This window comes from Rhynchophorus ferrugineus, unplaced genomic scaffold (genome assembly GCF_030347505.1).
Source record: "Rhynchophorus ferrugineus isolate W39M unplaced genomic scaffold, kcgeb_rfMv2 rfM2, whole genome shotgun sequence".
Classification (NCBI taxonomy): domain Eukaryota; kingdom Metazoa; phylum Arthropoda; class Insecta; order Coleoptera; family Curculionidae; genus Rhynchophorus; species Rhynchophorus ferrugineus.
Window position 1 is genome coordinate 80,741,933 of NW_027472581.1, and position 26,062 is coordinate 80,767,994.

A 26,062-nucleotide genomic window follows, 5' to 3' on the forward strand; every position below is an offset into this window, starting at 1 on the left:
TACTCAAACGACCTAACGAAACGAGAACAATTGAAATGTATTAAATATTATCTAAAGGACAAAAACGACCAAAATTGGCTTTTACTTTATTGTATTTAGTTAGTTGGCGTGAAAAAATCCGAATCTCTCTTTGAAATAGCACGCTCTAAAAAATAATGCACAATATACATAATTTTACAGCCTGTAAACATGAAGATTTTTTGCAAATAATCAATTAATGCATTACAGGCGCCATCTAACCATCATATCGTAAAATATCTCATAGAAATCTGTTTAAAAAAAGTATACTTATAATATTAATGAAAAAAACCAGTTATTATCATTAAACAGCAACTTTTTATAATATACCTAGGCTTATTTTTACAAATTGTTTAGAAAACAATGAACCATTATCATCTACCAAATCCTTCATTCGGACACCTATCGATATAAACCGAAAACATAACTACAGTGGTACGATGAAAATATTTAGTCAATCGTACTTTTTAGCCCTTATTAACATTATTTTAAAAAAATATTTCTATCCAAAATCACTTCCTATAAATCTAAATAACATCCAAAATGTATTGGACAATAACTACATGTCTTATTATCCTTTAATATACATTGAAATTGAAAACGGCGGATGTCGATAATGCAGTATTTTATATAATCGTCGCCGTCAAAATGACAGTCGGTAAATTGACGTTTTAGATTATGGATATATAAAATCTGAAACGTTAATGTTGATCAATGTTTTTCATATCGTCAACTATAATAATTAGTGTTTATTACATTTGATGTATTTATACTAAAAAGGAACATCAAATTAATATATTTAAAACATGGATCACGCTAAACTAGAGGTAAATTGTATATAACACTCAATTTCCCTCATGTTTACATTGCCAATGATGTGCATTTATATGTAGATGTATGACGATGTAGGAGGACAAGTGGATGGAGAGATGAACATTCCATCAAATAAAAGTCCTCATATAGGCCAGCCCGATTTTAATACCTTAGATGAACCTATTCGTGAAACTATAGTAAGTCTAAAGGAAACATACAAACAATTATAATCAGAATATAATTTTGTTTGGTTTGTAGTTAAGAGATGTTAAAGCTGTAGGAGTGAAATTTGGTCATGTTCTGTTTCCAAAAGAAAAAAAGACTCTTCTAAAAGAATGTAAGAATGGTTTATTAAATCCAATGTTTTATTTGTACATATGTGCTTTATTTTAGGGGATTTATGGGGGCCCTTAATGTTGTGTACTTTTATGGCTATGTGAGTAGATATTTTGAACATGAAAAAATTATATCTATTAACAATCAAACCATCTAGGGTTTTACAAGGTTCTGGTATGGCAGATCATACAAATGATGGTGGGCCTGAGTTTGCTGAAGTTTTTGTCATTGTATGGATAGGTTCCATGATTGTAACTCTAAATTCAAAGCTATTAGGTGGAAATATGTAAGTACTAAGAAAAATTATAGTTCTACTGTTTATTTTGTTTTGGGTTTTAGATCATTTTTTCAGAGTGTATGTGTTCTTGGCTATTGTCTTCTTCCAACTACTTTAGCCTTAATAGTTTGCAGAATAATTCTACTTATGGGACATTCCTACTGGTTGTTCTTTGTTAGATTTGCAGTGTCAATGACTGGATTCATTTGGGCTACTTATGGTGTGTAATTTTAGACATCTAACTTTACTTTTTTATATTAATAAAATATGACAATTTTCAGCCTCAATGATTTTTTTGGGTGATAGTCAAAAACCAGGTAGGAAACTATTAGCAGTGTATCCCATAGGACTGTTCTATTTTATAATCTCATGGCTGGTTATTTCACACACATCAAGTTAATAAATGGATAAAGACGAATATATTTTGTGATGATTTTTTAAATGTATTTGCAAATATATGAAACAGTATCTGGTCTCAAAGAGACATCCTTTTCTTTTGTTTAGGATGCTACTGAAACATATCTTCACTGAACTGAGCACTATTGAATTTTGTTATGTTGTTTTATTTTCAGTTTTAAAGAAAATTAGGTTTGACCTTTCTTTTTGTAAATATAATCAGAGTCCATCCCATAAATGTATTTAATTATTGTAAAATATATCTACTTATTGTGCATTACGTAATCTTTTGATTATTATATTAATATTGTGATAAAATTGTTTTATTTTTAACTTTAAATTACGATGGTTAGTCTTATAATGATATATAATTATTCCCTATCATACTTTCTAATGTTAACACAACACCAGTTATAATAATGTATGCTTTGCTTTTAATTAATAATCATTAGGGTTATCAATTTGTATAATAATGATGTTAAACGGAACAAGAGTCTGTTTGTTGATAGCATAATCGTTGGGTGATAACCGTACCGTCGTTCCTAAAGTAGTTATTTCATTCTTTGAATGGAGTAATTGAACCATTTCTTACTAGAAATTGTCTTATATCCACGCTATGTTACTATTCAACAAAATAATAACGTTCACACTATTGCTAGTTTTATCAACAAGTTCTTGTTATTCTTTCCAGTGTATGGATCAAGAAAATCAACCAGTAGATTGGTATTCTAGACTAGGTAGGTTTATACTATAAAAATTATAGTGTTTATTGTAGGTTCTTAATTTATAAGTTTCCCAAGCAACCATCCCATCCCAATAAATTAATAAGGAAAGGTTTAGGATTTGTGTATATAACATCCAATAACGTATCAAACTGGATACTGTCTAATGTCGGTATTACAGATCCCAATAATTTGGTTTCAAATACCTTAGCACCAATTTATAATACTTCTTTAAATGTAAGTTGATGAATGATCTAGTACATAAAATATGGAAATACCATATTATATGGGCAAGGGGAATCCCACATTTAATTATCAAATTAGTACTTTATTATTATAATTAGTATATATTCTTCAGGATCTGTTATATATATTCTATAATGACCAACCTCCATATGGTAAAACTCCAAAGAAAAAAGGTCATACGAAAGGTGGACTACTAACTGATAATACTAATGGATTTTGGTTAGTACATTCTGTACCCCATTTTCCATTTTTTCTGGATAAATACCGATATCCAGGCACTGGAATTAGAAACGGACAAAGTTTTTTGTGCCTAAGTTTGAATATCACGAATTTAAATACAGTCGGTAAGTAATTCATTTATTATAAAGAAATGGATAGGATTTATTTAAGTCATTCCACAATCAAATTTGAACTAATATTTTTTAAAACAAAGCATTCTATATAATCAATTAAAATATATCTACTTATTATAAATAATTCCTTCATCCTAAGAATATCAATGATTGGTACATTTATGCGATTAGGTTTAATCTTGTATAATGAATTATTAAAAAATATATCATAAAATTGTTAGAAGTTGTTTATCATTCCAGGTATTCAATTGCAATACAATCAGCCCCATATATTTGCTGCAAATGCTTCTAATTACTTTCAAACGTCTACTCCGGAGTTATATAAAGCTGCAAACAATATAACAGTTGGACAGGCTCCCTGGTATAATATAGCTTTTATAATAACTCTTGCTGGAACTAATCTAACCTCATTTGCTAAATCTCGGCAGTTTGGCAAAGACCTCTATTCAGACTTAGTAGCACCAAGCTTAGAGGCCAATTTAGATGTAGAAACTTGGCCAAATGAACCTGATCGGCTTGCATCAGAATGTGATAAGCCATTTAAGTAAGTACCATTACTATTTCTTATCATCTGATTGTGATTTTTCTTCATAGAGTAGCTAATATCCTGAATGTAACATTTACGGATATACAAGTTACCTTTAACACTACAGTTGATCACTCCAAGTGGGCAGTGTCAACACAAAATAATGAAGATAATTGGATTTGTATTGGAGACATCAATCGTGCAGTAAGATTTATCAAAACAACAGAATAAAAACCTTATAACAGACTGTTTTTATATTTTCAGAAACCTCAAACTCTTAGAGGTGGAGGAACGACATGCTTGCATAACAGCATCTTGTCAACTCTGTACCAGAATATCATTGTGAATACAGAACCTTGTCAAAAAATTAATAATCTTTACCATAATTTATAATTCTGATTTATTTGAATAAAATCTCATTTTAAATTAACAATTAGCATTAGTTTCTATAATATATTTATATTTACATAAGTTACTTTGGATCTGTGTGCTGGTAGTATTTGTAGACTGATGGCTGAGGGCACCTGTACTTCAACATCTCTACCTCTGCTTCAAAATAGCTGGTTTTATCATAACAGAAATATTCTGGATTTTTATAACCCGAACTTTTGGAGGCTCCTAAAAGAGTTTTTAAATTGTGATATCTTTAAAAGCAACTATGCTTAGGTGATACCTGGTCCTACTGGTTCAGTAGTAACTTTAACTACATTTTGACTTAATCCGGGAACATTAACAGTTGAAGTAGCCGCTTTACTTGTCCTTGGTGGCTTATTGAATATCACTTTGCTTGCAGTAAAGTTCCTTTTCACCAATGAAAAGTTCCTAATTTTATCAAAATTACGTAGAAGAGTAATGTTGAGCACCATTTTCCTTCTGTCAGGTTATGTTAGCATCTATATTCATGTTATATAACAGATTACATAACTGTATCACTCACGAAATGTATAATTAAAGAATGTTCCTTACTTACCCGAGAATAGCAACAAATATCTTCGTATTATTCTAATTGTAGATAATATACAATCTATAAATTTTAATCAAAAAATAATAGCAGTGCTGTCAACCGAATATTCACATTGTATAAAAAATTATGCTTAACATGGAAAATATAATGCAATATTCTTAATACATGTTAACTTTACTAGATCTAAATATTTATGTTTCAATAAGGTAATAAGCATATTTTATGAATGATATTTTATATTTACCAATTTAAGATAAGTTTAGGCAACTAAACAATCATGAAAATCATGTTTTGCAATATATAAGATAGTGTAGTAAATTAATTAATTACATTCTTAACATATCTTGTTAGGTAATATAATAATAAAGATGTCTTTAGGAGCTTTACTAAAAGTGCCACAAACAAATTTAGTTTGTTCAGCTTCTGTTATATTTTTACACGGCTCAGGTTAGACATGAAATTAATTTATTTCATGAGATTAAAACTTGATACTGTAGGTGATACTGGTACTGGTTTCTTAAATTGGATAAAGTTTCTCATAGGCGAATTTTCGTCTCCACATATCAACTATTACTTTCCCACTGCTCCTTTAAGACCATATACACCACTGAATGGAGAGGTTAGTTATTATCAATTGATATAACAGTGAAAAACGAGTTTTTTTTTGTTTGAAGTTGAGCAATGTCTGGTTCGATAGGTATAGTATAACCCCAGATGTGCCAGAACATGTGGAGTCTCTGACTAACATAGGGAACAATATCAAATCACTAGTTGAAGACATAATTAAAAGTGGGATACCTCTGAATAGAATTATTATTGGTAAATGTTCAGTAATAAACATAATTTTTAACTATAAATTAATGATTATTCTAGGGGGTTTCTCTATGGGTGGAGCTCTAGCACTCCACAGTGCATTCCGTTTCACACCAGGACTTGCTGGTGTTTTTACTATGTCATCATTCCTCAATAATAATTCTGCTGTGTATTCCGAAATAAAATCAAAAGATACACCCCTGTATATGGCCCATGGTGATAGGGATACAATGGTACCAATATCGTGGGGACAGGAAACATATAATCAATTGACCAAACTGAGTGTTAAGGGCCAATTTAAACCTATACCCCAGACAATGCATGAATTGAAAAAAAATGAATTGGAAGAGCTCTTAAAGTGGATAAATATTATACTACCTCCTTTAGAAAGTGATAAATGAATTTAGCTTTTTATGTATAAGAGAATTTATTAAGGATACTTAATACCACTAAAATTTAGCATTTTAAGAAATTATAAAATATAAGTTTGTTAACCTGAAAATATTTTTACAATAATCCCAAAGATTTTTCTACAACAGCATGTGGTTGACCAGCTAGTTCAACAAATTCGCCAGTATTAAAAACATCTTCCGGTGATATTTCCAAATCATGGCCTGTGAGGGAGTCATACATAACATTATGTGACTTCAAAAATGGCAAATGTCCTATTTTCTTGGCAGATTTTAGTTCCATGGCTATACGTAAAGGCGCGTGAAGCCCTTGATTATTTCTTAATATAGTCATATTCATCTTATGTGTGTTTTCTCTATACTAAAAAAAAAACAACAAATGAATATAATTAAAACAAGAAAATCAATAACTTACATTTAATTCTGATTGTTCTAAGGGGTGAACATTTTCTAAACGGCTTTTAGCGGATGATAAACCAGATACCATAAGATCAGGAACTCCAAACTCACCCTCTTGAAATCCATACTGCGCTGGTTGACTAGCTTTTGCTTTTAATGAAGGAAGTCCAAAACTCTAGATAAATGATATAAAACAATATAACTCCTATTATATATCGAATATGTTTTAAAATTTTACCATTTTGTTTAGAATTAAATATACACTATATGAATCGGCAGAAATTGTTTGGTTGAATTATCAGCTGTCAAAAAGTGCCGATAACCTAATAAAATCTTGTCATTTTTTGGTACGAATGTACGTCAAACTTCGTGAATATTGTGAATATAGCATTAGATCGATGACGTTTAAAAGATTCGCTGACGTCTCGAATCGGTGAGGTTATTTAGCGCTTTAGAATAGAATGTTTTATCTGAAAATGTGGTGATTTCGTGTTGATATAAATAAATTCTCAGTTGATCAGGACAAGTGCATTTTAAGCGTAGTCTTACGCGTAGATACGACTAATCTAGCAAATAATGTCATAGTGTTTTCAACTATCCTATTAGGAATTTACCGCTCAGTTTTAATAAATCGTGTATCGAAAGGAATAATACTCTTCTAATCAATTAAGAAATTATAACCTAGTACAACTGAAATATAAATTGTACAAATATGAGTATACTCAAGCATTTACCGAATATCAACTTAATTATTTTGTGTAGTTTATTTTTCTATACAGTTTGTATCGCCGATGATATGGTAGGAACCAAAGCCCCAGTAGCAAAAGTAAGTTAAAATTGATTTATTAAAATGGTAAAATTAAAATTAATTTTCTGTTGTCTATATTGGCAATGACAACACCCAGATATCTAATTTTTATGTGAGAGGAATAAGTTAATATGGAATAAAGTTGAATTACTACCACAGTTTTTTTTTCAGAAAAACAATGATTTAGAGTATTTAATAGTGCAATTTGAAATATTTCATATGTTGAAGGTTAATTTGCGGTTAATCGTGCACTGATTTCTTTTTCGCGCTTTTTCACTTTTGTTAAAATTAGCTCTTTATTGGGCAGTTATTTAATTTACTTGGATATTAGATAAAATGTGATTTTCAAATATTATGTAAAGGCTTAATTCTCCATAATTTTTATTCTGTTCAATAATAATTCAATTTGAGTTTTGTTAGTGTGCTATATATTTTGTAAAACTGATTTTGTTATAAATATATAAATACCGCTTTCCAGTTTTAAAAATAGATCCTATCTGGAAACTTGGTTATATATTTTTCTTTTGCAAACATTACTGCTAATATTTAATCTCTTTACTCAAGCAGTTGTGGAAAATCCCATATTCTTATAACAAGTTTTTTACTACTGTTTGTTTTTTACTTCTTTTTTTACTACTTTCTTGATGGGTGTTTCAGTATCTCAGAACTACATTTTTTCGGGTTGCGTGATCACATTTGATTAAATATAGTTGCTGTTATTTTGACAACCAACTTCTAATTATCCTTATCGATCTTTTACACATATTTTGTATAACGCCACTAGTTTAATGGCTGAAGTCTTTTAAATTTCGTCATAGATTATAATAGTAATGTATATTTAGCTCATAATAAAATGTAATTAAAATGAAAGAGTAAAATGTGTGAATTGGTTTGCTTGCTATTTGCAAAATTTTTTGGTTTCTTTATACCTTAAAGTATTGTTATTGGTTTTTATAATGTTGCAGTCTATTTAAGTGTGCTTGTTTTTGTTTATAGGATGGAGGGGATATGGTCGATAGCAGACTGACCATATTAGACGATTATGGGAACCCAAATGCATCGTTGGGTATCCGGGTAATTTCGAGATGCGAATTGTGCTAATTAAACAACCATTTGTCAGCTGTTCGGTTTTCTGCTCGCTTAAATAATGCTGGCTTCTTCGATTTTGATGCTGTAGATATTTTAATTTTGTTTGTCGAGTACATCGTTCATTAATTTTAACAGTGCTTTTCGTTTTCGTCGTTTATCCATATGATAATGGCTTTGAATACTTACGAATTGTTTACTTCAACGCAAGAGTCTTTTTGTGCGCAATGGACAAGGAGAAATAATATCAATTCTCCTCTTGCGTGTCTAATCGGTGGTCCAAGTAACATTTTATTTTTGTTTAAATGATGCATGGTTCAGACTTTCATTTTTTTTTAAATGATCGCTCCGTACTTTACCTATTATATTTATGTAAGCTAACTGAATTTTGTTCTTTTTTTTATAAAACAGGTTTTGTTAGATAGTTTGGCTAGATTCTACATCCAAGCCTTATTTACTTGAAAACTTTGACGAAATTCTGACATTCTGACATGAATACAAAAATGTTCGAAATAGGTCAAGATTTCGTGTATTTCGTATCATTAGTTTTTCCGACATTTGATCCTTGAAATTTTATCGCGATTTTTTGCAATGATAATTTTGTACTTAGGATTATGGGAACCTTCGGAATTGGAGGTTATTGTTGATTTTATTATTTTTATTTCTTATTTTTGCATTGATGATTGTATTAAAACTGCCTAGCCTAGACCAAATATAGTGTTTTGCTGTTTTATATGGATTTTTTTACAGATCATATAATATCTAACTGATTATATAGTCTATTCAAAATTATTTTGTACATACGTCATCTAAATTTGTGACGTCAAAACGTTGTAATGTTGCCGCATCAACTCCGGTCAAGGTCAATTCACTATATACTTGAATCAATTTCGTTGAAAAACTAAAAGTAGTTAACCCCTTACCTTAATTAAAATGCAGGTTATATAGGTGATTTATTATATGTCCAATATTAATCTACTTTATATCAATGTCATGGATTTAACGATACTGTTCAAAGAAATTGACCACCGATAATCCGTATTTAGACAAATGATTCAGAATATCAAGGAAATTGCTTAAGAATGAAAACAATTCCTCTAAAGAAGTATCAATTTTCTAGAAATTGCTTTAAAAAATTCCAAAAATTTTTTTCCCATCAAGAAGTAGTGTAAAATTAAAACACGAATTTTTTTTTGATTCATTGTTTTGAAAATAACAAAAATAGTGTCACTCTTAGCACAATAACTCACAAACTTAGTAGTAGAGTAGAATATCATGAAATTTTAACAGCTTTCTTTTGAAGGTTATTACTAACTGAAAATGCAATAAAACTAGCACCATCATCTCAGTGTTAGGCCCTGGATTTTCCAGTCAATGTGTTACTATGTCGATTTTTTTATTCCCCAGTTTTCGTGTATAGTGATTAATTTTTTTGTATCGTTTCTACGTATTTTATTATCTTAAATGTTTTTTCTAGAGTCTTATTACATTGTATTGGCCTATTATTGTTACATAAGTTTCATATATAAATATTGGGATTTACTATTTTATCTTTATGTCCCTTATGAGTACTTACTGAGAGATTATATTAACTTTTTTAGCCTTATCACTGGGGTATAAAGCCAGTTAATCTTGATTTCTTAAATCTTCGTATAGCCGCAATTACCTTAATTCTGCCGTAACAGTAATCTTCAATCTTGTACGCTAAAACTCTACAGTTTTGAATGTTACCTGGTTTCTATTTATGTTATGTATCATATCTGCGTTATCTTTCAAGTAGCGTCATATGTCAGTTTGTTTGCAAATTCCATGTTACATTTTTCAGATAAATGTATGGCTTTTACTCATTTTATCCAAGCCGCATATTTTCCCCAGTTCTATTTCTTTTTCTGTAAAACAGCACTACGTTTAAATTATTTTTGTCCAGTAAACATGGACGATATATAAACAATAAGTAATGTTTTAGTAGTATTGAATAACTTGCTGATATTTTTGTTAATATTAATGATTTCTTAATGAAACACTTTATTCAAAGTATTGGGATGAAGATTAATTTTGAAAAAACATTCTATGAACTTATTTATTTACGGTTTATTAAAATATATATTATTTCTTTAGGAAATCAGCTTTTTGCTTCAGGTTTTCGGGGAATAACGCTCCTTCTATTTTAAGATTTATATTCCCGCTAAGAGGCCGGCCTATTTATTAACACTTAGATGACGCTAGTTGTATTGCATTTACCGCTTTTTCAGTTAATACTAATCTTCAAAAGAAAGTTCGTGAGTTATTGTGCTAAGAGTTATACTACTTTTGTTATTTTCAAAATAATAGATGAAAATCAATTTCGTGTTAATTATACACTGCTTTTTGATGGGAAAAGTACCGTTCAAACGAAGCGATGGCTTGAATAGGGTTATAAGGACTCCGCTCCACCAGAAAAAACAATAAAACGTTGGTGACTGACTTCAAACGTGGTCACTATAATGGTCACAATATCGTTTTGAATGATAGAAAATTGAAGTTGCGTAAGTTAGCTAATGTCGTAAAGATATCCAAATAATGTGTTGGTTTTATAAGAGCATTTAATAATGAGACAGCTCTGTTCAAAGTGGGTGCCGCGTTTGCTCACTGTTGAATAGGAATGTGTTGATGATTCTGAGCAGTGTATGGCCATGTTTAAATGTAACAAACCGGAATTTTTGCGTCGATATGTGACTATGGATGAAACATGGATCTATCACTTCACTCCGGAATCAAAACGATCGTCATCTGAGCGGACAGCAACTGGAACTTCGTCCAAAGTACCCGAATGCACAACAATCGGCTGGAAAGGTTATGGCCTTGGTATTTTGGGATGTGCGTGATCGAATATTCATCGACTAGCTTGAGAACAGAAATACCGTCAGCAGTGAATATTATATAGCGTTATTGGAGCGTTTGAATGCCGAAATTGCAAGGAAACGACCGCATATGGCAAAGAAAACAATTTTGCGATGCTGGAATTATTGTGTGGCACTTGATGGAGATTACGTTGATAAATAAAGCCAATTTTGAACAAAAAAAACGCGTTATTTGTTACGCCCGGGATTTTGCAGCCCACGTGTTATCAATTAGATGGTTTAAGTATTCGTTATGGCAGCTAGACTTGTTGAAAAAGTATCGATATATCTATCAAATCGTTAAAAATGTATAAATGGCAAAAATAAATAACCGAAAAATAACAGTGAATTGGCGTCATCAAAATATATGACGTCACAGCGTTATGATGTCATTTCAACTCTGATTTTTAATTTATTTTGGCTTTGCCATATAATAAAACTCTAATATAAATAAAATAATTAATCAAAAATTATGTTATCAAATATAATTTATTTTAAAATTATAGTAACAGGTTAATTGAAAAGTCCTCGGCCTGACACATAGATGGCGCTACTAGAATTAAATCCATATGTTTTTTCGTGAGCCCTCACTCTCACAAGATGCGTGTATAAAATTGACAGCTGTCGAATGATTAGTTTGTGAATTATAGCATTTTGAGTGAAGCAACTTTTGTTATTCTGAAAAAAATTGATAAAAAGGAATTTCGCGTGTTGATAAAATATTGTTTTTTGAAGGGAAAAAATAAAGTTGAAGCAAGAACTTGGCTTGATGCCGAGTTTCTGAGCACTGCCCCAGGAAAATCAACTATCAAGGATTGGTATGCTAAGTTTAGACGTGGTGAAATGAGCACCGAAGACGGTGAACGCAGCGGATGCCCAAAAGAGGTTGTTACCGACGAAAACATTAAAAAAATCCAAAAATGATTTTGTATGACTGTAAATTGAAATTGAATAAATTAGCAGACACTCTAAAGATGTCAACTGAACGTGTAGATTATTTCATTCACGAATATTTGGGTATGACAAAGCTCCATGTAAAGTGGGTGCCGCGCGAGCTCACTTTTGACCAAAATCAAAGATGAGTTGATGATTCGGAGCAGTGTTTGAGGATGATCAAGCGTAATAAACCCGAGTTTGAAGCATGGCTCCATCATTTCACTGCGAAGTTCAATCGACAGCCATCCGAGTGGACTGCACACGATGAACCCGTTCCAAAGCGTGGAAAAACGCGACAGGCGTCTGTATTTTGGGATATGCATGGAATAATTTTCATTGACTCTCTTGAAAGGAAGGACCATCAACAACGACCATTACATAGCGTTATTGGACCATTTGAAAGACGAAATCGCCGAAAATGGCCACATTTGAAGATAAAAAAAGTGCTGCTTCACGAACACAATGCACCGTGTCAAAAATCCATGAATTGGGCTCCAAATAGCTTCCTCATCCACCCTGGGCTTCAGATCTGGCCACCAGCGACTATTTTCTGTTCTCAGATCTCAAAAGAATGCTCGTTGGGAAGAAATTTTCATTGAATGAAAAGGTGATCGCCGAAACTGAAGCCTATTTTGAAGCAAATGGGAGGGTCGCTATAATCAGTGTATCACCCTTGAAGGAATTGATATTGAATAAAAAAACTAATTTTGACAAAAATGTGTTTTACTATGGTAGGCAATTGACCTGTTACGTCTATTGCATATATTATTTCATAAAGTTTCTGTAGACAAAGGTGTTACTGTAGTCAATGCTTCTTTCCATTTGTTCAAATAATTCTTGATTGTATATTCATCTCGAACCACATGTCCATTATAGTGCTTCTTTGTCACACCCCATATCAATTCATTTGAATTGAATAAACTGCTCTTTATTCGGGCCTATATTTAGAAAAAATTAATTACATAAAACAATTAAAATTTTCATTTACCTTTAACGAGCGCAATTTGAAATAGTTCACCCCTCAACATAATATCTTCAAAATTTAATTTATATTTTGCAAGCCATTTCTTAATAACAGGTTTTGTCGATTCAGTTCTGGGATCTTCTCCACAAGTATGCTATAGTATGGTACATTTCCCATAACAATAACTGATGATTCTTTCAAGTTTTTTAATAGTTGATTTTCAAGCTAGACCAAAAATATGTTTTGGTATATTTCTATATGGTAGTTGCCATTGGAGGAAAACACTAATTCGGCTTCAATAATAATATTATTTCTGTTTTCAGCAAGAAGAATGATATATATGCAATACGAATTATTAAATAATATGACTAATAAAAATCAACTTGTGGATTATGCATGTTCCATCTAAATACAACAAATTAAATAAAGAAAATTTCTTAATTTGATGACGTGCTTTCAAAAATCGTATTATTTTAATAGCAATTTCTGGGAGTTCCATTAGCCCTCTTTGTTTTACAACATATAAAATATATGTCTCCTAACAATGTACATCTCGAAATCCCCATCAAAGAGCTGCATATCAATGGGTTTTCTGAGAATATATCTAGATTAACAGTTTCCTCTGAAGTAATTGTATTAAAGTATGTTTCTATCGGGAATACAATATCGAAAAGAAAAACTACTCTTTATTCATATATCAATTATTGTTTCCTATTAGCTAATTGGAAGAAAATCACAATTATCAGTACATAATAAATTGCTATTATATAAGCAAATATTGAAACCTATATGGACATACGGTTACATACGATTTCGCGTGTGGACGATTTCCCTTTGGTAAATCTAACGTTATATTGTTCACCTGGTTGTCAAATGTTTATAAAATTTTTCAAAACATTAGTGGTAATTATTAGAGGTTATAAACCGGAGTTAAGAAGAGACAGAATGCTAGCAGATGCGTCGGAACATCCAACCAGTCTGTATAGTCCATTCAAAGTTATTTTGTGCATACGTCATTTAAATTTGTAACGTCGAAACGTCGCAATGTTGCCGCATGAGCTCTGAGTTTTAGTTCAGTTGGGCTACAACAAAAAATTCTAATCTAAATGAAATAATGAACAAAAATGTTACCAAATATAATTTATTTTAACATTACAGTACATCTAAAAACTATGGTTTATTATACAGCCACAATAATTTATAGGTTAGAGTTATTAGAGTATTGCTTTCAAGAATTTTTCATACGTCTGACAGCACGACTTTAACAGTTTACCCGTCCGCATTAATCAGACAGCACTGTGCCCCTTTTTAACAAGAATAAAATGAGAAGGAAAATATTGTCTGATTCTAAAACGAATTTACAAATTGCGGTAGGCAACACATTAAACATCTTGATGACGTATGTACAAAAAAAGTTTGAATAGACTATAGAATTTGACTTGGGCGATGCTGCCAAATGTCTTAAAAATTCTGTCGCTTCCAGCATCGCTAACTCTGACGTATTCACTTCGATTTGTGCATTCTACTTATCATAGTAGATTTCTGATTTTCTCAATAATAAATTATCAGTTAAATGTTGAGTGCTTGCATGTATTTTGATCAGCGACATGCAACAATCTAAACCAATTCTTAAATTCTATGGTTTTGACAGTTCTCTACATAAAATTACAGTTTTCATTTTTTTGTTTTCTTCGACTTCTTGTGACGGGCCATTAAATGTCGATTTTTCATGACAATCCCAATTGCAAAAAGACCACATCCACATCTACATTGATCCGGAATATTCATGTCTATAAAGTCTTGCTGTCCATATGGAGTGATCAGCAAGGTGTGGTATATTAGGAGTTGCTGAAACCGATTGAAATTGTTGCTGAAGATATCTACGGATGTCATTTGAACAAACTGAACGATATATTGTTGCAATAGACCAACAATAGTATGTAATATACACGAAGTCGCCCTCTTACATGACAATGTACTGCTGCCGACTATACAACCCAACTCACTACCTTCTGATTATTAATTACTTATTTAGATGGATGCAGCATGCCTTGGTACGCGTATAGTTTCGAAATGCTGAAGAAGTACGAAAATGGAATGATGACTGGATTAGGGCCAATCAATATCACTCTTTCGAAACGGTATCGCCGTGTTGCCGGAAGGATGAGAAAATGTTTAGAAAATGTGAGATGAGAGATATTTTGATTTATATATATTGTACTAATTTTTTTCAGTAAATAACTTTCAAAATGTACAAATGATCAGAATACATGCCTAAGTAAGCCAATACATGTTTATATATCCATTAATATGAAATATATGACTTAATGAAATATATACAATATTTTTGTCATTCAATTGGTGATCGAATACTCAACAATAGAATAAAAAAAAGTGTGAACTACATAATATACGATATATTGTCGCATCCTTAATGAATGTTCTTATTGTTTCAGCTTGGTGATGTGGGCAAGGGTGGGGGTGATGGTAAAATCATCAATCCCGAAAACGTCGGATTCATACATGGCTTCGTCGCGAGTTTGTCGGTCATTCTCGTGTCGGAAATCGGCGACAAGACCTTCTTCATTGCCGCTATCATGGCGATGAGGCATCCTCGGTTGACAGTCTTCGGCGGTGCTATTTCCGCATTGGTTCTAATGACAATTTTGTCAGGTAAGTTATAATAAGTGTGATTACTAAGATTTTAATTGAAATAAAACTGGGAAATTTAAAAATTGTCCATATTAAGTCAAACACCAATCAGAAGCAACGCTTCAACAGCATTTCAACATTTTCGCGCGCTCTAATTTTATTTGGGTTATTTGTTTTATATTTCGCAATTAAAAAATGACTATATTTACTATTATTGGTGACTATATTGTGTGACTGTAATTTTAAAAAGAATACTAGAATTTTTATGGAATTGAAGTGAGTGCACATTCCAGACAAACTAACCATGAAATGCGGTAGAATATTGAAGAACATTAAATCAAAATACTATCAGTGTAACACTTGGTAAGAAAATTAATAAGTGCAGGTGATAACTGTAAAGATTAGCCAATAATAGTACAATCGCTAGTTGGGAACTGTGAGAATACTATTATTAAAATCAACAGTCGTCAATCATATTTGCGAAGACAAATAAAAAAATTGGCGCTGGATTATCGATGGCAAACCTACTGAAAATTTTCATGGTGATAATTTGAAGATACAGACCTAAATATATTTGACAAGGCTACCAGAATGTTAATTTTACATAGTTGATTATAACTACAACACAAAAAAGGTTTAAGTTATGTACATTTTAAGATGGATGTTTGATTTTCTACTTTTAGCAGCTTTGTGAAACTAAAAAGTAAATCTACTATTCTATCAAATGACCTTATTGGACATATAAAAAATACAAATTGTAATTTTCAAATTTACTTTATTAATAGCCTAACAAACTTATAAGCACATGGAACTGCAATACTTCATCAAATACTTTACAATATATGTGCTTAGACATGCTTTAACTTGCTAAGTTCTCATATGAATTAATAAACTAGGTCTCTGTCTATTTTTTTTTACTTTATTTGACTCCATACATCATCTATACGTAGGTATTGTCCGAAATATTTTAATATTATTTAAGAACATGATCGTTCGGTAGTAATCAGCAAAGAATGCTCGGCGAATTCAGTTGGTAGCCCATTTTCTTCTGTTCGATTGTCATTCACGTTTTGTAGGAATATATAACTGTAACTTCGTGCAGACTTATACGACTAAACCCTTATAATATATAACCCTTATATAACTTTCCATTTTATTTAATAACTAAAATAAGCACTAAATTATTAAGGACTCATATAAATAATAAACAAAACAAATCAGACCTAACCTCAAACATTATCAACAGTGTTATTTACCTCGACATTACACTCGACTTACACATATTGATCTGTCAGTCAAAAATATAGCTATATCGATATATATATATATATATATATATATATATATATATATATAGATTTTTTCGGATCCCTAGTTCAAACTATGGAGTTTAGTAACCCAACAAATCACTGTAGTAAAAATGAAGAAGAATAAACAGTGAAAGAAGAGAAAGAAAAGAAAAAAGAAGAGAAAAAAAAGAAAAAAGAGAGAAGAAGAAAACGAAGATTTGATGATATAGTATTTACTCGAGAGCAAAGCGCATATGAAAGTTTTAATTTAACAGTTTGGGGATTGGCTCCAAAACATTTGCGTTCTAGTTTAAAAATCGTTGAGGTCTCGCCATATTTCGCTGCGTGCTTTAATGAAGGAACTTCAAGAATTTTAACCACTCTGAACGAGCTTAATATTAATTTTGGTAGCAGAAGTTTCAATTATGTCTAAGAAGTTGAATATCGATGAATCGCATAACTCGATAAAATCGACGCAGCTGTCTGAACAGTAAAGAACCTCCAAAAGTAGTATATAAAGCTGATGAAGGACAGCAATATGGTGCTGGGATAGGTGATTAATTAGAAAGTTGCTTAAATTAATTAATTAACTAAGAAACATTTTCATTTTTACTTTTTTTATTGTATGTAAATGTAAAAAAGATGGTAAAAAATCGTACTTGATTTTCATATTCATATAGAAGAGGAACTTTAAAAAAACTATTTTTTTTTAAATATTTCATAATTTTAATTGTTTCAGATGAAAATTGTGACCTTCAGAATGTACACAAATCACCTGCCTGGGTGAAGACTCAAAACGAGCGGCAGCCGATGTAGTATATATATATATATATATATATATATATATATATATATATATATATATATATATATATATATATATATATATATATAAATCCCTAGTTCAAACTATGTCGGCCTATCCGCGCCTTTCGATATTTAACCACTTTTCTCGATATTTTAACATTGGAACAAAAATACACAACTTGTTTGGAATTTTCTTCTGATATATAATTACATTAGGAACCCATTGATACGCAATATCAATTAATATCTAATTATAACACAAAATTATTAAAATAATGTATAAACAAGATATGTACCCGTACAAACTACCCGGTGCCACAAGTAAATACATAAAATTGTCTTTTCAGTTGTAGTAATTTTTCAAAACTAGTCGTCTAGCCTATTGTTTTTGATTTTGATCCATTGATCTTGTAAAGATTCTGATAAATAATTCAACAGGTCAGCGACCTAATCGGTGTATTGGTTCAGCTCCAGTTATCGTTATCAGATAAGATTCTAGAAATTGTGGCATTTTGGAAAAGTCAAATGTTTTTAATTATAAGTTATCGCGTGATTTAAATATGCAAAATTCTCGTCTGGTTTACGTTATCTGTTTGTCAATTGATATAGGACGAATTACTCGGATTGTTGGAACAAGGATTGCGAATGTTAAATAAAGCAACCAATGCGTACGCGTATGATTCCGCCTATTTTAATATAAAATAGGTATAAGGTTTAACAATAATGTTTCACTTTCAATTTTTAATATTTGTTCTAAATATAAGCATCTATTTTTTTATTTAAAAAAAAAATTTTTATATGTATTTTAAAGTCTCTTTTACCAACTGTGGGTTTATCTGAACTGGGCCTAAAGTTTAACGTGGGCTCCGAACTACGGTCCTCAGCATTAAGCCTACCAACTGGCGACTGACCAACTTTAGAAATCATCTCAGAAGGCATCCGGTCTTACCCAGCGTGGTTACTGGCGTGACTGGGATCATTTTCCTTGTCGGATTTTACACTCTTGCCTAGAACATTCACAAATGTTAAACAATCACAAACATACATTTACGACCATGCCCCAGCAGGATTCGAACCCGCGGCTATCGCAACAGTAGGAGGACCGTCCCATCGCCTTTACCACTGCGCCACCAAGCCGGCCATAAGCATCTATTTGTTTTATTGTTTTATCCGAGTTTTGTTTACTTCTAATAGTTTTCATGCTTAGAAAAAGAAGTTGTTAAGGGTAGAGTACTTTGACGTTCAGAAAAATTCAATTCATCAAAAATTTTTCACGCACGTGTCTTCAGGTATAGAGAATATCTTTTATATAAAGCGATATCTATTGGTGAAATAAAACGTTCATTACTTAAGTGCAGAAATAGGTGTAGAAAGGCGTACTTCGGGTCATATTTATGTTTTTTTTTTAGCCAATTAAGAATACATTTATTTTATTTATATTGTGAGAACACATTGTAAATGTATTTAGGAGTTTTGTAAACAAATTTTCAAAAGTTTTTTTCGATACGAATTTCACACGATGAAGATATCGGCTGCCGCGCCTTTTGAGTCTTCACCCAGGCAGGTGATTTGTGTACATTCTGAAGGTCACAATTTTCATCTGAAACAATTAAAATGATGAAATATTTTTTTAAAAATAGTTTTTTTTAAGTACCTCTTCTATATGAATATGAAAATCAAGTACGATTTTTTACCATCTTTTTTACATTTACATACAATAAAAAAAAGTAAAAATGAAAATGTTTCTTAGTTAATTAATTAATTTAAGCAATTCAGCTATCCCAGCACCATATTGCTGTCCTTCACCAGCTTTATATGTGTCATTTTCGGCTTGGTGCTGTTCTTTTCGAAGTTCTTTACTGTTCAGACAGCTGTCAGAAGCAGTCGATTTTATTGGGTTATGCGATTCATCGATATTCAATTTCTTAGGCATAATTGAAACTTCTGCTACAAAGGGCAATATTAAGCTCGTTCAGAGTGGTTAAAATTCTGGAAGTTCCTTCATTAAAGCACGCAGCGAAATATGGCGAGACCTCAACGATTTTTAAACCAGAATGCAAATGTTTTGGCACCAATCGCCAAGCTGTTAAATTAAAACTCTCATATGCGCATTGCTCTCGAGTAAATATTCTCTCATCAAATCTTCGTTTTCTTCTTCTTTCTTTTTTCTTTTCTTTCTCTTCTTTTTTCTTTTTTCTTTTCTTTCTCTTCTTTTTTCTTTTTTCTTTTCTTTCTCTTCTTTTTTTCCTCCTTCTTTTTTCACTGTTTATTCTTCTTCATTTTTACTACAGTTATTTCACTGCTGATTCGTATACCAATTTCGGCTTGCTGCTGTTCTTTTCGAGCTTCTTTACTGTCCAGAGAGCTGCGTCGATATTGTCGGGTTATGCGCCGATTGTCAACCTCTTAGGCATAATTGAAACTTCTGCTACCAAGGTTAATATTAAGCTCGTTTAGAGTTGTTAAAATTCTGGAAGTTCCTTCATTAAAGCACGCAGCGAAATATGGCGAGACCTCAACGATTTTTAAACCAGAACGCAAATGTTTTGGAGCCAATCGCCAAACTGTTAAATTAAAACTCTCATATGCGCATTGCTCTCGAGTAAATATTCTCTCATCAAATCTTCGTTTTCTTCTTCTCTCTTTTTTCTTTATCCTTTTGTTTGTCCTTTTTTTGTCCTTCTTTCACTTTCTATTATTCTTCATTTTCACTACAGTTATTTGACTGCCGATTCGTATACCGATTTCCGTGATATAATCTTTTACGAGATGTAGTACTATGGCTTGAACCACTATGTTCGTTTTTTAAATGTAAAGAAATGTTTTGTATTAATCAAATAAACGCTATGAAAGTTAAGTTTGAATTGGTTTTAAAACGTAAATAATCCTGTTGAAGAAGCCATATACTTGCTAAATGTAAACAACTTGGACTTATATAGAATTATATCAAATGTATGGGCTTATCAGATGCAAATCCAAATTATTATTAGATAACAAGGTGTTGATAACGAATAAATACTTATGCCTATTTGGTCATATGGAATTTGATTATGTGATACAGCTAGCAACGAGTATAATTCGAAATGTTTGTGTTAAGTACTTTAAAACAGTATTAGAGCGCCCAATATGCTTGCTAATCAGCTAAATGCGCGACATGACAGTGAAGTGTGTTGATTAAAACGTTTTTTACATCATGCGATCTGGTTGTAGGTCATATATATACTTCAGAATAACATTTAGAATAGGACTAACTGATTAAGATAATATTTTACACATTTTACACAGTCACTTAATGAAATGATTTTCTACATATCATGTATATATTATAATTATAAGAAATGCCTATTGCTCACTGAGCTGATTGCTGAACCTCTAAGACTAAATAATAATAATAATAAAACCTAAATCACTATCGTTAAAATAAACATTTTGATAATGTGAAATACACTTAATTTTTTGAATGGTTTGAATTAATTCACATTAATGAGCGTCTGTTGTATTTCATTTTTGTTTTTCTTAATAATATAATATAAACAAACAAGTGTCTGATTATTTATATAGGATAGAATCATGTTTGTATAAATTAATAACTATTACTAATTGTTGAAACCTACCTGCGGTACCACTGTTAAAGCGTATTAAACCATTTATAGACATAGCAGATTTCCAGTTGGAGTTTCGAAATCACCACTCGACAATCGACCAAGTGCACAGAGTAATAGCGGTTGTTGAAAAAACATTCGAAGAAAATAAATACTACCCTGCAATATTTCTGGACGTCTCACAAGCTTTTCGGTATGGCATTTGGGATTAATGCACAAAATGAGCAAATTGCTACCACGGAATTACTGTCTATTGACTATTGAATATCGGAATCATATCTTTTCGAAAGAAAATTTAGATTCTCGCATGAAGGGGCATTCCCAACACTTAAGCCTATTTCGGCTGGAGTTCCCCACGGTAGTGTCTTGGGACCACTCCTGTGTCTGCTCTATGCTGTTGATATCCCAATAACAAAAGAAACAGTAATTAGAACATTTACCGACTATACAGTTATCATGACAAAAGAGGTATATCTGTCTAAGCTTGTAGAAAAAATACAAGCCGCAGTCACCAGGATCTAAAAATGGACTAGAGACTGAAAAATACAGCTTAATAACTTCAAATCTGTCTATATGGAAGTACGTACTGATATATTAATTCCGTACTCGTCTTCCTTATATAGTAATAAATTAATTTGTAAATTAATATTGTATTAAACATATCTAATGTAGGATTAATTAAAAAAAAACTGTGGAAACAATACAAACAAATCATTTGTATATAATACATATGTATCGTTATCCATTTTGTTACAGCCTTGTTCGGTTGGTTGGTGAACGTTATACCCAGAGCTTACACCTATTATATCAGTACTGCACTCTTTGCAATTTTCGGTCTTAAAATGTTGAAAGAGGGCTGTTCGATGTCACCAACCGAGGGCCAGGAGGAATTGGAGGAGGTACAGATGGAGCTGAGAAACAGGGAAGAGCAGGTAATAATTTACTGTTGAAATTTATGATGGGTTTTTTTAAACTTATGTATTGTTTCTATTTTTGCAATTTTATTATTATCTGAGCTACTTATAGTCTATCCAAAGTTGGTGTGAACATACGTCATCTAAGTTTGTGACGCCAAAACGTCGCAATGTTGCCGTATCAACTCTGAGTTCAGCTTGGCTTTGATATATAACAAAATTCTAGTTTAAATAAAATGATGAAGCAAACATGTTATCAAATACATATAGTTTAGTTTAACATTATAGTATATCTAATGCATATATTATCGAATAAGTTAAACTACAGTTATTTAACAGCTACAATAATTCGTAGGTTAGATTTGTTTTATTATATTTACATTGAACTCATTTTCACACCACCCATGAGGTAGAGTTCTAGGTCTAATCTACTAAATTAACAGTTGTATATCCAAGTAATGTATTTTACTTTCATTAGAGAGCATATTTACCTTTTTACGTTTAATTCTTGTTTCCTTCGATGGTGGGTTTCCTTGTCAAGTTATCTTGATATCACTGTATTTTTTATTTCTTCTGCTACTCCTGCGTACACCATTCTTGATAAAATTAATCACTGAATTCTCGCTAATGTATTTGCCACATCTGCAAAACAGTTGGTATTTTTTTCTCTCTTCGCACATTTTAACCAAATACTCATGTATATTCTGAACAGTTACACACACATATCTAATGGACATAAATCTTTCATACTATAGAATACGATTTCCTACAATTATCGTATATTAATTATATACACACTTTTAGATGTTTCCACTCTCATCATCCTGTCTTGGAAATAATCAACATTGAATCTTAATGCCATATTCAGAAAGTTTCACTCAAGTGAATAAGTAAGCCGTTCATTTCCAATCTGTCGAACCTTTGTTAACGATTCCATCATTTCTCAATTTGTTCTTCAATATGTCTCGTCGAGGTCATTCAAACCCAAGGTGCTATTAACCTTTCCTGTTTCCAGCGTGAAGCACAATATATCTGCATTGAATTATTAATAAATCTTATGACTAACAAAACCTAACAGATAATTATTCCTATGTTTACTTTCAACTTTAGTTGTCTTAACACAATTTTTATTATCATATTGGCATGGGTCCCATTGTGAAATATCCATCTCTCATCTATACATAAATTGAAATAAGTTTTTTTTTCGATTTTAATATATGGTTTTAAAAATTGTGTTCTTTTAAAAGCAATATCCGGAAGTTCCATTAGACTTCTTCGATACTTTTCGGACTAATTTCCTCTAAAATAATTGTATTAAATTATGTTTATATTAAAAGAACTACTTACTTGTTTTTATATATTTCAACATCATCATTTCAACATTAAGCTGAAGTGTTCGACACCCGCTTCGTATGAAAACGGTTTCTTTTTGATGAATCCAAAATTATGTTTTTAATTTTTTGAGATATTTCAGTGACCATGTTCATACTAATATTCAGTGCATCTGCAACACGCTAAAAATATTTTCAATAAAAATCGCAGTAAATTAATATTTAACAGTAAAAATTCGTACCTCTCTAACGAATTTTATGGCAAGAGGGGCCTTCATTATCTCGTTCCTGTATCAGTCAGCATATCTTAACTAGAATAAAATGAGAAGGAAAATATGGTCTGATTCTAAAACGAATTTACAAATTGCCGCGACAATACGTTAAGCTAATAAGTTCAACGACAGTCGTACGAGTGGACTGCACACGATGAACCCGCTCCAAAGCGTGGGAAAACGCAACAGTCGGCTTACAAAGTTATGGCATCTGTATTCTAGGATGTGCATGAAATAATTTTCATTGACTACTTTGAAAAAGGAAGGACCATCAACAGCGACTATTACTTAGCGTTATTGGACCGTTTGAAGGACGAAATCGCCGAAAAACGGCAGCATTTGAAGAAAAAGAAAATGCTGCTTCACCAAGACAATGCATCGTGTCACAAGTCAGTGAAAAAGATGGCAAAAATCTATGAATTGGATTTCGAATTGCTTCCTCGTCTTCCGTATTCTCGAGATCTGGCCCACAGCGACTATTTCCTGTTCTCGGATCCCAAAAGTATGCTCACTGGGATAAAATTTTCGTCGAATGAAGAAGTGATCGTCGAAACTGAGGCCTATTTTGAAGCAAAGAACAAATCGTACTATGAAAATGGTATCGAAAAGTTGGGGGGTCGCTATAATCAGTGTTTCACCCTTGAAGGGAATTATTTTGAATAAAAAAACTAATTTTGCCAAAAAAATGTGTTTTAGTATGGTAGGCCTGGGACTTTTCAGTTGAACTCTTATGTTATAGAGCAAAGTTTCTTCTAAGTAACCAATAAATTTTTCTAAATTTAATATCCAGTTCTTCATTATTCTACTTTACGTAAGCCTTCTAGCGCAGTTTCGCGTCAAGTATCATTCCTAAATATTTTACCGTGTTAGCATGTAGTACTTAGATATTATTTATTCTGATAGGAATATGTCGAAATCAAAATCAACAACTTATATTGATAATGCTATCTATAGTTCTCATCTTTTTCTACATTGATGCCCTACAAAGCTGTTTGGAATACATTTATTATGACGATTACTATTAAGAAATGTTCATTAAGAAAAGACATTCCTTTTAAGATATGTTTTTCACTTTTTCTCGTAAACTCTCTTATATATATGAGCCTTCATTTTTACAGATATTGTTCATAATCATATCTATTTTTATTATCTAATAGATTAAACATGAAACAGATACAGACAATAACAGATGGGCTGAAAATTCCCGGGCCTAAAACATAGATGGTGCTAGTTTTATTGTATTAATTTAGTACTAAGCTTCAAAACAAAGCATTTAAAATTTTATGATATTCTACTCAAAAGTTTGTGAGTTATTGTGCTAAGAGTGACACTACTTTTGTTATTTTCAAAACAATGGATCAAAAACAATTTTGTGTTATAATTTTAGATTGCTTCTTGATTTGAAATATATCGTTCAAGCGAAGCCATGACTTGATAGGTTTTATAAGGACTCCGCTCCATCAGAATCAACAATAAAACGTTGGTTTGCTGACTACAAACGTGGTCGTATAGACACTGATGATACAGAACGCAGTGGGCGTCCAAATGAGGTGGTAACACCAGAAAACATCAAAAAAATCCACAAATTTATTTTGAATGATCGAAAAGTATCAAAAGTACGTGTTGGTTTTATATTGCATAAGCTTTTGACTATCGGAATGCTCTGTTCAAAGTGGGTGCTCTGAGCAGTGATTGGCCATGTTTAAATGTAACAAACCGAAATGTTTGGTCGATATGTGACAATGGATGAAAGAGCAACTGGTGACAGGCCTATTTTGAAATGAAGAAATGGAATATTAGAGCGGCGCTGAAATGATTGTGTGGCTCTTGATGGGGATTACGTGACGAATAAAGGGAATTTTGAGCAAAAAAACGCCTTTTCCGTTCCTAAAGTGTATGTATCGGTAATTTTACTCTGTTATTGTTTTCTGAGGAAGTCATGCTATTCTTGTGATAGTGTAGCGACCTTGAGCATGTCGAATTTTACATCGTGGAATAACGGTTTACAAAATACCCAGAAATATAATCCCAGATATTGAACACGGGCGGGGTGCCAACTGGAACCCGACAACGAATAGCTGGCGGCAACCCCGAGACGTTTATCTGGGATATTATTGAAGGGTATTTCGGTCATTCAGTGCTCAACCCTCGTTCGGTTAAGACGTGCCACCATCGACTGCCCAAGCCTCGTCTTCAGGTAACTCCGCTGCCATCCGTTTTATTATTTGTATTTTCACATTTTTTTATAT

General features: G+C 31.8%; 6 protein-coding genes across 9 annotated transcripts in view; 4 read left to right on the top strand and 2 right to left on the bottom strand.

Annotated features, from left to right (window-relative positions):
• The first annotated feature begins 671 nt into the window (after nt 1-671).
• LOC143191431 (protein YIPF6) lies at nt 672-2,158 on the top strand. The gene is made up of 7 exons (XM_076396486.1): nt 672-845; nt 912-1,028; nt 1,090-1,168; nt 1,225-1,267; nt 1,325-1,453; nt 1,507-1,664; nt 1,726-2,158. The coding sequence occupies exons 1-7, from the start codon at nt 825-827 to the stop codon at nt 1,842-1,844; spliced, it is 666 nt and encodes a 221-aa protein (XP_076252601.1). The 5' UTR covers nt 672-824; the 3' UTR covers nt 1,845-2,158.
• A 169-nt stretch (nt 2,159-2,327) lies between these two features.
• DNaseII (Deoxyribonuclease II) lies at nt 2,328-4,120 on the top strand. Of its 2 annotated transcripts, none has more exons than XM_076396479.1 (6): nt 2,328-2,563; nt 2,604-2,799; nt 2,921-3,152; nt 3,402-3,705; nt 3,756-3,891; nt 3,952-4,120. In XM_076396479.1, exons 1-6 carry the CDS (start codon nt 2,457-2,459, stop codon nt 4,078-4,080), a joined length of 1,104 nt encoding a protein of 367 aa, XP_076252594.1. In that variant the 5' UTR covers nt 2,328-2,456; the 3' UTR covers nt 4,081-4,120. The 2 variants fall into 2 exon arrangements, with proteins under 2 accessions (XP_076252594.1, XP_076252595.1); XM_076396480.1 differs by having other exon boundaries at nt 2,616-2,799.
• Nucleotides 4,071-4,798, bottom strand: LOC143191435 (uncharacterized). The gene is made up of 3 exons (XM_076396489.1): nt 4,658-4,798; nt 4,361-4,580; nt 4,071-4,305 (listed from the first exon to the last, which is right to left on the bottom strand). The coding sequence occupies exons 2-3, from the start codon at nt 4,551-4,553 to the stop codon at nt 4,160-4,162; spliced, it is 339 nt and encodes a 112-aa protein (XP_076252604.1). The 5' UTR covers nt 4,554-4,580; nt 4,658-4,798; the 3' UTR covers nt 4,071-4,159.
• Nucleotides 4,799-4,934: 136 nt separating this feature from the next.
• On the top strand, nt 4,935-6,104 carry LOC143191429 (lysophospholipase-like protein 1). 2 transcript variants are annotated; one of them, XM_076396484.1, is made up of 4 exons: nt 4,935-5,098; nt 5,149-5,270; nt 5,326-5,440; nt 5,525-6,104. In XM_076396484.1, exons 1-4 carry the CDS (start codon nt 5,020-5,022, stop codon nt 5,863-5,865), a joined length of 657 nt encoding a protein of 218 aa, XP_076252599.1. In that variant the 5' UTR covers nt 4,935-5,019; the 3' UTR covers nt 5,866-6,104. The 2 variants fall into 2 exon arrangements, with proteins under 2 accessions (XP_076252599.1, XP_076252598.1); XM_076396483.1 differs by having other exon boundaries at nt 4,938-5,098; nt 5,326-5,470.
• On the bottom strand, nt 5,873-6,652 carry Pomp (proteasome maturation protein). The gene is made up of 3 exons (XM_076396488.1): nt 6,512-6,652; nt 6,290-6,448; nt 5,873-6,235 (listed from the first exon to the last, which is right to left on the bottom strand). Exons 1-3 carry the CDS (start codon nt 6,512-6,514, stop codon nt 5,972-5,974), a joined length of 426 nt encoding a protein of 141 aa, XP_076252603.1. The 5' UTR covers nt 6,515-6,652; the 3' UTR covers nt 5,873-5,971.
• Nucleotides 6,653-6,659: 7 nt separating this feature from the next.
• LOC143191428 (putative divalent cation/proton antiporter TMEM165) overlaps nt 6,660-26,062 on the top strand; it is a 33,490-nt gene continuing 14,087 nt past the window's right edge. Inside the window, exons 1-4 of one of the 2 annotated variants that reach the window (XM_076396481.1) lie at nt 6,748-7,099; nt 8,078-8,155; nt 15,403-15,619; nt 22,053-22,228. In XM_076396481.1, coding sequence (XP_076252596.1) covers nt 6,986-7,099; nt 8,078-8,155; nt 15,403-15,619; nt 22,053-22,228 — 585 coding nt within the window. In that variant the 5' untranslated portion in view covers nt 6,748-6,985. Of the gene's footprint in view, nt 7,100-8,077; nt 8,156-15,402; nt 15,620-22,052; nt 22,229-26,062 lie in introns of both variants that reach the window. The other variant, XM_076396482.1, reaches the window with a different exon arrangement.